The sequence below is a fragment of the Diabrotica virgifera genome, chromosome 6 (assembly GCF_917563875.1).
Source record: "Diabrotica virgifera virgifera chromosome 6, PGI_DIABVI_V3a".
NCBI classification, from domain to species: domain Eukaryota; kingdom Metazoa; phylum Arthropoda; class Insecta; order Coleoptera; family Chrysomelidae; genus Diabrotica; species Diabrotica virgifera.
In genome coordinates this window covers 158,765,627-158,780,921 of record NC_065448.1, presented here as the reverse complement: position 1 = coordinate 158,780,921, position 15,295 = coordinate 158,765,627, and the positions used below count along the sequence as shown (strand labels likewise).

Below are 15,295 nucleotides of genomic sequence, written 5' to 3'. Positions count from 1 at the left end.
GCATGGCGTCGGAATAATTTTAAATAAACAAATAAAAAAATACGTTACGAATTTTGTTCCAATATCAGATAGAATCATGCTCATTCAATTGGATTTATTCCCAGCAAAAACCAACATAATCCAAATATACGCACCCACAGCAGACAAATCAGAAGAAGTAATAGAGGCTTTTTATTACGATTTAAGGAAAGTCCTAAGTAAGTTAAAAACCAATGAAGTAACGCTAGTTATAGGGTAGTCATGGTGAAGTAGTAGGTTCATGGGGTTTGGGTGAGCGAAATGAGAGAGGAGAACGCCTACTCACATTTGCTACGGAAAAAGAGTTGGTAATCACCAATACACTCTTCAAATTACCATACAGAAGGTTGTACACATGGCGCTCACCCGGTGACACGCCAGAAAATCTCATAAGAAACCAGATTGACTATATTTTAATAAATAAAAGATTCAAGAACTCAATAACATCAATGAAAACCTACCCAGAAGCAGATATTAAGTCAGACCATAACCCACTTTTCGGTAAGTTTCGTCTGAAATTTAAAAAAATCCACAAACCTAATCCTATAAGATACGATCTCAAACAACTAAGAGATGATGACACAAAGCAAGAAGTACGGGAATATCTGAAGAACAACATATCTAAGTCAGTAGTTAATAATGTTGACACAGAAATAAACCACTTAGAAAACGTTGGGAAGGAAATATTAGACCAATACCTGCGACCGAAAAAGACAGAAAAGAGAAAACCATGGATGACCGACGGTATATTACAGATGATGGACAGAAGAAGAGAATCCAAGCGGAAAGACTACGTTGCATATCAGTTTCTAGACAAAGAGATAAAAAAAGCTGTCAGAGAAGCTAAAAACAGAAATCTGGAAGAACAATGTGAAGAAATCGAGATATTGGAACGTAAACACGATTCCTTCAACCTCCACAAAAATATCAAAGAAGCAGCAGGCATCTATAAATCAAAAAGGCCGGGACACTTAACAGACGCTTAAAAAAATCCAATAGTTGATATTGAAGAAACAAAAACAACATGGATGAAATATGTGACAACAACATGGATGAAATGTGTGACAACAACATTTGAAGACGATAGGAATGTCACCATCACACAAAATAAAAATGACGATACCGGACCACCTATTCTCGAAACGGAAGTAGAAGCTGCTATAAACAACATTAAGGAGGGAAAAGCCGCAGGACGAAGTAAAAAGACTTACCTTGATCTTCAACAATATATACCAAAGTGGAAAAATACTCCAACAGTGGCTAAGATCAACTTTTATAACAATCCCTAAAAAACCCAATGGCAAAAAATGTGATGATTATCGAATAATAAGCCTTATGAGCCATCTCCTGAAAACTTTTTTTTTAAATTGTACATAAAAGAATATATAAAAAGTGTGAAGAACACATGACAAACACACAATTCTGCTTCAGGGATGCATTGGTTACTCGAGAGGCACTTTTTGCAATACAAGTTCTCTTTCAAAGATGTAGAGACGTAAATTGTGATATATATGTGTGTTTTGTTGATTACCAGAAAGCGTTCGATAGAATAAAACATGACGAACTGATGAAAATATTAAATTCAATTGGTCTAGACAGCAGAGATCGCCGTATAATAAACAATATCTATTACGAACAAACTGCAGCTGTTAGAGTAGGGGATCAGTTAACAGACGACACAAAGATAAAAAAGAGGCGTGCGACAGGGATGTATATTGTCCCCATTATTGTTCAATACATATTCAGAGCACATTATGAACCTAGCGCTAACGGACATAGACGAGGGAATACTTATAAACGGAGAACGATTGAACAACATAAGATACGCTGATGATACTGTCATTTTTGCAGACAGTCTTGAAGGTCTGCAGACACTTGTCTCCAGGGTGGCAGAAGTAAGTAGCAGGTTTGGGCTTGATTTTAACATCAAAAAAACCAAATACATGGTTATAAGCAAAAATAGGATACCACCTGGTCAATTACTAGTTAACCAAGAACCTATAACACAAATCACCAACTTTTGTTATTTGGGTGCAAACTTAAATGAACTGTGGGCCCAATCGACGGAAATTAAGATAAGGATCGAGAAGGCAAGATCAGCTTTCGTCAAAATGAAAAAAATCTTTAGCAGCCACGATATAAGATTGGAAATAAAAGTTGGTTTACTAAAATGCTACGTATTCTCCGTTCTTTTATATGGCGTGGAGTCATGGACCTTAACTGAAGCATCACTGAAGAGACTCGAAGCATTTGAGATGTGGTGCTATAGACGCATGTTGAGGATTTCCTGAATAGACACAGTTACCAACGAAGAAGTTCTACATAGAATGGGTAAAGAGCGCGAACTAGTCGTAACCATAAAACGTCGCAAACTGGAATACATGGGCCATATAATGCGCAATGAACAACGATATGACCTACTTCGGACCATACTTCAAGGTAAAGTGCATGGGAAAAGAGGTCCAGGACGAAGAAGAATATTCTGGCTGCATAACCTGCGAAAATGGTTTAACTTAACCACTACCGGACTTTTCAGGGCAGCAGTCAACAAAGTCAGAATAGCCATGTTAGTGTCCAACATCCGTAACGGATAGGCACCATAAGAAGAAGATATCAACTTAAATCGGGGAAATGGACCTCCTATTTTAACTTGAAGGTTGACTGGCAGTACATATTTCAAAATTTAAATACTTTTTTATATTTAAATGCGTCAGAAATCTCTTATTAATTAAAAGAAGTACTGGTTTTAGTCTTTCTTTCTGGCATATTCTATTTTGTAGGTTTTAGATCTGCGCAGGGTGTCCCGAAAAGAATGGTCATAAATTATACCACACATTCTGGGGTCAAAAATAGTTCGATTGAATCTAACTTACCTTAGTACAAATGTGCTCACAAAAAAAGTTACAGCCCTTTGAAGTTACAAAATGAAAATCGATTTTTTTCAATATATCGAAAACTATTAGAGATTTTTTATTGAAAATGGACATGTATAATTCTTAAGTCAGGAACATCTTAAAACAAAATTATAGTGAAATTTGTCCACCCCATAAAAAATTTATGGGGATTTTGTTCCCTTAAACCCCCCCAAACTTTTGTGTACGTTCCAATTAATTCATTATTGTGGTACTATTAGTTAAACACAACGTTTTTAAAACTTTTTTGCCTCTTAGTATTTTTTCGATAAGCCAGTTTTTATTGAGATACGGCTTCTTTTTCAATATATATACGTAAAAATTTTATGGGGGTTTTGTTCCTTTAAACCCCCCTAATGTTTGTGTACGTTCCAATTAAACTATTATTGTGGTACCATTAGTTAAACACAATGTTTTTAAAACTTTTGTCTCTTAGTCTTTTGTTCATAAGTCACCTTTTATCGAGATGTAGCTTCTTTTTCAAAATATACCTAAAAATGTAAATTATAAATAAATTTTCAGATTATTAACAGGTCTCTATAACCGTACTTAACCATATACAAATATGTGGTGGATTCGACAAATATTCAAAATATCTCGATAAACACTGGCTTATCGAAAAAGTACTAAGAGGTAAAAAAGTTTTAAAAATAATGTGTTTAACTAATGGTGCCACAATAATAATTTAATTGGAACGTACACAAAAGTTTGGGGGGGTTTAAGGGAACAAAACCCCCATAAAATTTGTATGGGGTGCACAAATTTTACTTATTTTTTTTTAAGATGTTGCTGCCGTATAAATGCCACATGTCAATTTTCAATAAAAAATCTCTGAGAGTTTTCGATATATGAAAAAAAAATCGATTTTCATTATGTAACTTCAAAGGGCTGTAACTTTTTTTGTGTGCACTATTGTATATAGGTAAGTGAGGTTCAATCAACCTATTTTTGACCCCAGAATCTGTGGTATAATTTATGACCAATCTTTTCGGGACACCCTGTATAATAAATATAACTAATTTTATTGTGTATCATTTAATGACAACGACAAAAAGAAATACTAAAACCGGTACTTCTTTTAATGAAGAAGAGAGTTCGGACGTATTTAAACACAAAAAAGTGAAAAATATGAGGTTCAATTCCCCGATTTAAGTTGATATAGGCAACTCAAATTACACGGCTTCCCTGGCATTCTCTGTCTCTCTCTAGGACCTCTCTCTTGTATGTTGGCCGCAATCTCGCTTCACTATTTGAATGGGATGGGGCCATTCCATCCGTATTGACAGTTCGTTGCTTGAAACAAACGTTTATTGAAATATAACTTAATGTCATGAGACGCGCAAGCAACTGCGCATCTTTCACGTTGATTTTAAAAATATCACATTTAGAACGATCTGAAGGTGAGCTATTCAGCGCTAAAGTGGAATTGGGTAGGACCCGTTCCAGATTATCAAACAGCCGAAGGACAAAACGTATTGTCGAGTGGAGGCCACGACAAGAAGTACTAGCAGACTTATAGCAAACCGATGGACTGACGACCTGAAGTGTGTTATAAGTAACTGGATGCAAGCCGCACAAGACAGAAACAGATGAAAAGAGCTGATGGAGACGAATGTGCAGCAGTGGACGCTCACAGGTTGATGATGATGACTCTTACAAACTACAGCTTTTATGTAGTACATAATACAATATTATTTTGAATAAATGTTTTAAATGAAAAATTTCGCCCGAAACGTCATCAATATTGTAACGATATACGGATATATTAAAAAAGTAGATAAATGTGAACCAAAAAAAAATTTCTGAAAAAAAGATGTGAAACATCTGGAACTATTTCAAAAATTATTTTATATTTCCTTACCTCAGTCTAGCAATTTCTCTCATAATTTCTCTATTTTTTGCTTCTAGTTGGTTGATGAGCTCTCTCTGAGCTCTCGTTGAATCCATTCCCAGACAAGCTTCGGAAGGAACCCGCCCCTAAAAGAAACCAAAGGTATTATAGTAATGTTCCTTAATCTACAGATCATTTTAATGTAAGGTAATATCAATTTTCATCAAAAAGCGTGAATTGATACCAAAGTGAATTTGATCAAGCAAAAAAGTTTTGTTTTGCAGAGCTATTTAAAGAAGCGTTTTGTAAGTGACCAAATGAATAAAGCAGAAAACTGTCATCCTAAAACTCCTGACTGAATGTATTATAGCCAACCTAACATGCTATGTACTAAGTCATAAAAAAACTTTTCTGCATTCGCCTATATTTTCAATTTTATAATTAATAAGGTATTATCAAAATAGAAAGTAAAATAGTTAATGACTACTTACAGTTATGAATCATATTTCATCAACATTTTGATATTTAGTTGTAATAGTTATTTCAGCAGTGGTAATAAAAACTTTAAAGAGCAGTATTGAAAAATTTTCAATTTTGACTTATACTCTTAGTACATAGCACGATTATATGCATATGGAATATGCAAAAGACCTATGCATGAGTTAAAAGAAATGACAAGAGTCAGAGATCTTTGGAGACGGACAATACACGACATCACGTCACAGGATTGAAGAGAAATCGCCAACATAAATTTATCTAAAAGTTTGTAAAACGGTAAAAAATGTATACTACGTGTTTTCCCTGTACAAAATACACATAGTTTCAAAAGTTATGCATCACCTCATAGGCTATTGATTATGTATTTTAGAAAGGAACTACAACGTTAACAGGGTTTTATTGTTTCATATAGTCAATGGACCTCTATATTTAAAAAACCGCGGAGTGCTACCATTTAAATGGGTGCGTTTTTGAGAAAGGGGTGAATTAGTCCCTAGGTACAGGGCGAATTAGAGTGAGTTCTATGCACATTTAGTGCAAACACGTCTATAGGAAAATTGTTTCAGGTTAAATTTACTATCGAAATATCATATTTTAAAGTCAAAAACATGTTTTTTCACAAAAATATATCCAAAAGAAAAGCAAGAAAAAAACATGAAAGATAGCAATTCTGTTTTTTGCCCCATAACTTTTTTCCGCGGGGATATAGGTATAGGCATTGCTTCACAGAAAAGAAACTTCCATCCTTCCTCTGTAAACTGGCGTTTGGTAAAATTCCCTGTGATTTATAATTTCCAAAATATGATTTTTCAAATTTCGCCACTCACAGCGATTTTGGAATATTTTCCTTGTTACTTCGCAAACATTGTTGTGTAACTTTTTTCTACGCATCTCCAGGTATACGCAATGGTACATTTAGTAGAAAGAGAAGTCAATTACCTTTAAAATGTTCTATCGTAGAAGGCCGTATGGCTATACTTAAGCAAGATAATATGGTTTTTCAAACTTTTATACTTTTAATGATTTTTGATATATTTTACAATTATTTTTAATTTCTCATTATAACTTTTTTTATTGTATATTTGGGTATATACATTGTGTAATAAAAAGGAAAGCTCATTTTCTTTACTTTAAAATGGTGTACGCTAAAAAATTCTAGGACTATTTTTTAAACCAGATATGCTTTTTCAAAATGTGACATAATATACAGATGCAATAGTTGGAACCAGATGGAAAACTTTTTTAGTATTAATTTTATGAAAAAGATTTATTCTTTATAAAATGGTCCGCCTAGTCTGAAACCTAAAATGCAATCATCAGATATAAAATTTTATTAATAGTGTACGAGGTATATTAAAAAATATGAATTTGCTCAGGAGGTACCTTTATATTTCACAATATCGAAAAGTGTTATTAAGAAAAATTATTTGGAATTAAAAATTATATTATAATATGCAATTAGATTCTTCTAATTAAAAAAAAATAAAAATTTTTAAATTTTTTTAAAGTTTCGGATACTCTTGGATATCTTTCGGATATCTTGTTTACAAATATTCCTAGATTTTTTTGGAATGCACCATTTTAAAGTAAAGAAAATATGTTGTTTTCTATTATACAATGTATATCCCTAAATGTACAAGAAAAAAAGTCATAATGAGAAATTTAAAAAATAATCATAAAAGATATCAAAAATCATTAAAAGTATAAAAGCTTGAAAAAGCAGAACTTGCTTCAAAATAGTCAAGCAACCTTATACAATAGACCATTTTTGACTCCTCTTTCTAATAAATGTACCATTGCATATACCTAGAAATGCGTAAAAAAAGTTACAGAACAATGTTTGCGAAATAATGGGGAAAATCGCCCAAAAACGCTGTAAGCGGAGAATTTTGAAAAATCCTATTTCGGAAAATATAAATCCTAGAGACTTCTATTAAACGTCATTTTAAAGAGAAAGAATGTATGTTATTTTTTGCTGAAGCAATGTCTATACCTATATCCCCGCCGAAAAAAGTTATGGGGCAAAAAACAAAAATTGCTTTCTTTCGTGTTGTTTTTTTGCTTTTCTTTTGAATATATTTTTGTAAATAAAAACATTTTTGACTTTAAAATGTAATATTTCGATAGTAAATTTAACCTGAAACAATTTTCCTGTAGACGTCTTTGTACCAAGAATGCATAGCACTCACCCTAATTCACTCTGTGCCTAGGGACTAATTCACCCCTTTCTCAAAAACGCACTCATTTAAATGGTAGCACTTCGCGGTTTTTTCAAGTTTAGAGGTCCGTTGACTATATGAGACAATAAAATCCCGTTAACGTTGTAGTTCCTTTTAGCTATCTTATTTTGAACATAATCAATAGCCTATAAAAAGTATGGACATTTTCATAGTTGATTTTTTCGTGAACAGATTAACGCATTTCGCTCATTTTTTTTATTATTATTATTTTGCATAGTTGGGCAGAGGTTTACTCAAACTTAGTTTTTGAACTTATACCGCGTAGAAGAAAAGAAATGATTTTCTTATGTTAAATTTGAAACATCCTGTAGGGAGGACGAGGTATAAGTATGGGTGTTCATCGAAATGGTATTGAATTTTTGGGAAAAGTTATTTACCAACAATTTTATTGCTGAAATCGAATTATAAGATCCTATATATTATTAATATAGGTATGCAAAGTCCTCAGATAGTGTGCTACTTTTTTTATAAACAAAATGGAGCACGAAAATCGTGTTTTTTTCAATTATTGCTCTATAACTCCGAAGATTTTAACTTTACAACAAAAACACTCAAATAAAAATTCACCGTGATTAAATTCTGCATAGAGACGTGTTTTTCCCGATCTGCTCCGACGAAAATTTTCCTCGGAAAATGCGGGTTTTCCCAACAAAATCTTTAATTTTCAAATAAAGTTTTAGATAAGTAATTATCTACCAATAATTAAATAATTTGGTGACTTAAAAGCCTTCTTGGTTTAGATTATAGTTCCAGAAGCTGGTGAAAATTAAACGAATATTTTAGCCACAATTCAATTGTTAATTAATAATTTATGGTCGCAATAATAACCAAAATAATTATGATACACTGATTAAACTTTGAAATCTTTTAAAGATGAGATGCCTATTTAACATTTTGTCGACAAAATATAAATTTTTTATTTTCTTGCATAATCTTTAAATGTTAAAAAAATAGTTATAAACAAATTAACGTTTCTCAGAAAGTTTTTATTATATTATAATTTTAAAAAATAGCTAAAATGCGCATTTCAAATATCTTGAAAATGAATGCTTTAAAACTTTTTTGCAACCATTTGCAAAAAAGTTATGAAACAGCAAAGTAAACATACGATTGCTACGGTGTTTATAATTTTTTTTAATTCTTTCAAAGCGTAGAAGTGAGTTTAAAGTACAAGCTAATTATTTACAAAAAAATATCGATTATAAGTTTAATGGTTATATTTTAATTAAAGATTATAAATATATTTTTTTGTAATTTACACGCGCGAAAGTAGAATAATACAGTACTGTAGCTAAAATTTCAGTCGGAGCGACGACCGGCGGCCGCGCGACGTACACTTTTAATAAATAATGTATGCTGCGTGTCAGTCGCTTCGAGTGAACATTTTAGCTCCGACTCTGTATCAGGCCTACTTTTGCGCTAAAAATTACAAAAAAAAGTATTTTTAATCTTTGATTAAAATATAACCATTGCACTAATTTTTGACATTCTTTGTGAGTAATTAGATTGTACCATAGACTCACTTTTAAGCTTTGAAACAATTAAAACAAATTCTAAACAACGAAGAAATCGTATATTTACTTTGCTGTTTCATACCTTTTTTTGCAAATGGTTGGAAAATTTTTTTAAAGCATTAATTTTCAAGACCTATGAAATATGCATTTTAAGTATTTTTAAAATTAGAACATAATAAACAATTTCTGAGAAATGTTAATTTGTTTATAACAATTTTTTTTAAACATTTAAAGATTATGCAAAAAAATGAAAAATTTATATTTTGTCGACAAAATATTAAATAGGCATCACACCTTTATAATCTTTCTAGGTTTGATCAACGTCTCATGATTATTTTGGTTGTTATTGCGACTGTAAATTGTTAATTAACAATTGAATTGTTGCTAAAGTATTCGTTTCATTTTCACCGGCTTCTGAATTTATAATCTATACCAAGAAAGCTTTTATTTCACCAAGCTATATAATTATTGATAAATAATTACTGGCCCAAAAAAATTATTTGAAAATTCGAGATTTTGTTGGGAAAACCCACATTTTCCGAGGAAAATTTTTGTCTGAGCAAATCGGGAAAAACATGACTCTATGTAGAATTAAATTGGGGTGAATTTTTATTTGTGTTTTTGGTGTAAAGTTAAAATCTTCGGAGTTATAGAGCAATAATTGAAAAAAATACGATTTGTCGGCGCCATTTTGTTTATAAAAAAAGTAGCACACTATCTGCGGACTTTGCATACCTATATTAATAATATAGAGGATCTTATAATTCGATTCCAGCAATAAAATTGCTGGTAAATAACCTTTCTTTGTACTTTACTAATTAGATCAGAGCATTATAACTATTTTTTTTTCAAAATTTAAAGATTATGCAAAAAAAAGAAAAATGTATATTTTGTCGATAAAATATTAAATAAGCATGTCATCTTTATAATCTTTATAAGTTTGATCAATGTATCATGATTATTTTGGTTATTATTGCGACCATAAATTGTTAATTAACAATTGAATTGTTGCTAAAATATTCGTTTAATTTTCACCGGCTTCTGGAATTACAATCTATACCAAGAAAGCTTTGATGTCACTAAGTTATTTAATTATTGATTAATAATTACTTACCTAAAACTTTATTTGAAAATTAGAGTTTTTGTTAGGAAAACCCGCATTTTCCGAGGAAAATTTTCGTCGGAGCAAATCGTGAAAAACATATCTCTATGCAGAATTTAATTGCGGTGAATTTTTATTTGGGTGTTTTTGTTGTAAAGTTAAAAGCTTCGGAGTTATAGAGCAATAATTGAAAAAAATACGATTTGTCGGCGCCATTTTGTTTATAAAAAGAGTAGCACACTATCTGCGGACTTTGCATACCTACATTATTAATATATAGGATCTTATAATTCGATTGTAAATATCTTTTCCATGAATTTTGCTTATTAGCCCAGAGTATGAAGTCTTATGTTTTGTGAACATTTTGTTTTTGAATGTCTCTGATATCTTTAGAAACAAAGAAAATATACGCATTCTTTAACATGACGTGTTTTAACTGACACAAAAATAAATTAACAATAAAAAAACAGTTAATTATTCTTTAAAAACGGAAAGGCGTATAACGTTAACAATTCTGGTCGAAACCTTAAGAGTTATTTGTCGACCAAGTGAGCGGTATGCACAGCGCAACATAATACAGACAATATTGTTTAATGGAGGCTCTGTGATGTTTTAAGGTGAAATTTCCTTACGCGTAAGTACGAATTAGGGGCTACGTGGAGGGTCTTTAAATAGCGAGAGGTACATTGCGCAGATTTTCTTTCTTTGAACACTTTGTTCCTTTCGCACTATAATATTATATGAAATAATTTCATCTTAGTGAATGATAAGAGATGGCCTCCTCACGTATCGCATGTCGTCGGTTAAAACACATATTATAGAGTAAAACCGTCTAGTTTCTATGTTATTAAAGATGTCAGAGAAACTAAAAAAATAAAATGTACACAAAATATGAGACTACAACATTATTTCGATGTATACCCACTTTTGTACCATTTCCTCCCTACAGGGTGTCTCAAGCTTTTGTTTCAGTTAAAACAGATGTTAAAGAATAAAAGCGTATATTTTCTTTGTTTCTAAAGATATCAGGGACATTCAAAAAACGACTACAATACGATTTCGATGTATACTCACACTTATACCTTGTCCTCCCTACAGGGTGTCTCAAACTTAACATAAGAAAAGCATTTCTTTTCTTCAAAAGAGCCTTATCCGAAGAAGATATAGATGTATAAGGAGCTATGCCACTTAGAAAGAATGAACGAGATGGAGCCGTCAAGACACATTTATAACCTAAGACCGGATAGAGTCACGAAAAGAGGCAGGCCCAGAACCCGATTTAAGCACCAGGTGGAAGACGACTTACGCGTATTAAGGCGAATGATAGGAAGGAATGAAAGCTGATTCTAGAACGGGCCAATGATGATGATGATAAGGGAAAAAGTAAATCAATAGGGAACTTACACATTTTTTTTATTACATAATATTGTTCATTTTGTTTAAAAATGAGATTTCCAAAATTTCACGCTTCAAAAACTCATAATAACTTAGAAATACAAATGTAAAATCTTCTGCGATTTTAAATAGTTCCTACGACCCGTGGCGTCACATAGTTTTACTGGATTGTTATGTTTATGGTTGTATTTAGGTATATTCTTCTTCTCCTTCTTTAGTTTATTGGCCTCCATCTACTTGGGTATTTGGCCAGCTTATCGTCGCGGAATAAGGGAAAAATATTTATATTCTAATGACATTTATCATATGTCATTGAAATAATATATACCAGTTTGTTGAGATTGGAGTTTGATACAGTTTTTGAAGGAAATAAAAGGTTTACTATGGAAAATAAAACCATTTTGTAAAAGTACAAGTTTCCTATGAATAGGTCAAACGATCAAAAACACTTGTGACGTCACATACCTGTATTTTCTCCTTACGTTTATAATGTCTAATTTAAAATTATATACAATTTTGTTTACTTTGTTGGTGCATTTTTTATTTTTGATACATGTTTTAAGATATGTTCTGTTGTGATTTATAACATTTTTTTTAATTTAAATTTTTATGCAAGTTCCCTATTGTATAGAAAAGGAAAACTTGTGCATATTGTGTTTTTTATAAATTCCAAATCTTTCGGTAGCTGTCAGAATGTCTAAAATACACATCTTTTTTAACCTTAAAAAAGGAGACCTCTCTAGTAAATTTCAGAATGAGCATGACGGATTTGAAGTATGAATCGCAGAAGTATCCTCTCTATTCGACAGATTTAGTTCATTTAACTTGCAAAATCCCAAAACACGTTTACGTCAAAGGCAAGTGTTTTCTTTGTTTTGCTATTAATTTGTGATAACAATGTTTAAACTTCTTAAAAAGAGATCATGCAGTAACCATCTATATTTTTCTAAACTATCTATGTTTTCCTTTACGTTCACGAAACGCAGATGCAGATACATTAAATAATTTAATGAAACGGCCGCATCTGCTTTTCGTAAAGCAAAACTATTGAGAAATGCAGTCATACATTGTTTATTTTTTATGAAGATAAACAGAAGGAAACTGAATAATCAACTCATTACATCCACACTGTGTGTTTTATAATAACCGGTTCCGAACAGTAAAAATAAATTTTATTGTTAAGGAATTATTATTCTTAATGCAGATTCTTGTGATTTTCCAGAAGAAGGTAAAAAGTCCATTACCAAGATTTAATTGAAAATCAGTAACATGTTCTTTAGACATAGAGATAACCAGAAATACACATGGAATGTGTTTGATGTTCTACATCAAAATGATGCATCATCATGAATGATGATTCAGCACAAAATCGAAGAAAGAAAACAATAAAACATCACGGTCCTGAAACGTCTACAAGAGGGCAATGGAAAATATCAACAATATCATATTTAAATACATACTGTACCAAAACAACCAATACACTCAGATCTACTTTACTTACCCAACAAAACCAAACCAACCAAAGAACTGCATTTATAACATTCTGTGCGAATGCAACAATTTTTATCTGGGAGAAACTTCAAGACTGCTAAGTATTCAGGATAAATGAGCATGAATCTTACATTAAAAACAGATACTTTCGGCAATATTTTTTTCACCTGTTTATTAATTCGGCAATATTTTTTTCGCCTGTTTATTAATTCAGCAATTTTTTTAACCTGTTTATTAATTCGGCAATATTTTTTCACCTGTTTATTAATTCGGCAATATTTTTTTCGCCTGTTTATTAATTCGGCAATATTTTTTCACCTGTTTATTAATTCGGCAATATTTTTTTCGCCTGTTTATTAATTCGGCAATATTTTTTTCGTCTGTTTATTAATTCGGCAATATTTTTTCACCTGTTTATTAATTCGGCAATATTTTTTTCACCTGTTTATTAATTCGGCAATATTTTTTTCGCCTTTGTATTAATTCGGCAATATTTTTTTCAACTGTTTATTAATTCGGCAATATTTTTTTCACCTGTTTATTAATTCGGCAATTTTTTTTTCACCTGTTTATTAATTCGGCAATATTTTTTTCACCTGTTTATTAATTCGGCAATATTTTTGTCACGTGTTTATTAATTCGGTAATATTTTTTTCACTTGTTTATTAAATTCGGCAATATTTTTTTCACTTGTTTATTAATTCGGCAATATTTTTTCACCTGTTTATTAAATGATGCTGATGAAAATATGCTTGTGATACTGAACACCGAGTCCAATTGAAAGCTGCATCAACAGTTATGGAGGAAGCAGATAGTAAAAAGAGGAAAATCAAGAAAGCAGTCCTTATCCTACTAGATAATGTGTAAAACAAATCAAAACAAATAGCAAACATCAATAAAATGCAGCAAGATCTGGTTACCAATATCGAAAGAAGAAGTCACCAGTAAGAATATACCAACACTGACTTCACAGCAGGCCAGGAACACATCATCTACAATCAAATACAAGTACAGAAAGATCAGAATTTGATATCCATTTGAAAACATGGATGATGCCGACAAAATACTCTTTTCTTATTCATATTTTCTAGTTATTCCGATCATCTTAATCTTCCTGCTTTACCTACTTAAATTTACCAAACAAATGGAACGGAATTCTAGAGCAATTTTTAGAATTTTGGGTGAAATAAGAAAAAGAAAAAATAAATAATTTCCTGACATAACAAAAAAGCTTTCAATTTCAGTATAGGTATATAAAATCCAGCGACAAGATTATAAAAATCAGAAGACAACTATACAAAAATTAAGATGAACAGTTAGGCGTTAAACACTAAGGTATTTTACTCTTAGGTCTTATAGAATGTAACAAGCAAGATGAAATGTTTTGTCTTTTTAATGATAATAATTTAATAATTAGGTAATCTATTCTATATAGATAGACTTGATTCTAAAAATAATAAATGTACTATTCTACACAAAAGTGCAAGAAGTTTTCAATTAAGATTAAAACAGTGACGTTTAACACTATGAGGTACAAAATATTATATCGGCCTCGATACTTTACAAAGGCAAAATGAAGTTTTTCCGCCTTAACGGGACAATAAGGTTTTTATTTTTGTGTTCCGGTTTTCTAGTGTCTTAACGCATTATCTTGAGCATAAATAATGGCTGATTGATGGATTCTACCGTTACTTGATGGAAGTTCATTTTATCTAACAATAAAACACTGAAAACGTTTGTTTTCTATACTTCCACAAAATTTATTAAAACTATGTGACTACAGCTGTTTCGGTAGAGTGCCTTTCTCAAGTGATTTAGATTACTATGGGTTTGCCTTTTTAAAGTCTTTAACTGAAGGGGTTGAGGAGTAGGGAGCTGTTTGTCTCGAGTTGGTCATTCAGAATTATATCTGTATTTTTCAATTTATTAATTTTTTTAGATTCTAATAAAGATAGCTTAAGGCCTTTATTTTGAATATGCAGAATTTGAAACTGTTCATTAAAAGAATGATTATGATCTAGAAGGTTTATATAACACTTCACCTTCTAGATCATAATCATTCTTTTAATGAACAGTTTCAAATTCTGCATATTCAAAATAAAGGCCTTAAGATATCTTTATTAGAATCTATGGAAATTAATAAATTAAATAATACATTATAATTCTGAATGACCAACTCGAGACAAACAGCTCCCCACTCCTCAACCTCTTCAGTTAAAGACTTTAAAAAAGCAAACCCATAGTAATCTAAATCACTTGGGAAAGGCACTCTGCCGAAACAGCTGTAGTCAGTT

The 15,295-nt window shown here is 31.4% G+C and overlaps 1 protein-coding gene across 2 annotated transcripts in view; it reads right to left on the bottom strand.

Moving 5' to 3' along the window:
* Nucleotides 1-15,295, bottom strand: part of LOC114336050 (dystrobrevin beta) — a 96,088-nt gene that overhangs the window by 31,451 nt on the left and 49,342 nt on the right. For both annotated transcript variants that reach the window (XM_050653318.1, XM_050653319.1), the window contains one exon: nt 4,792-4,907. In XM_050653318.1, coding sequence (XP_050509275.1) covers nt 4,792-4,907 — 116 coding nt within the window. The remainder of the gene's footprint in view (nt 1-4,791; nt 4,908-15,295) is intronic.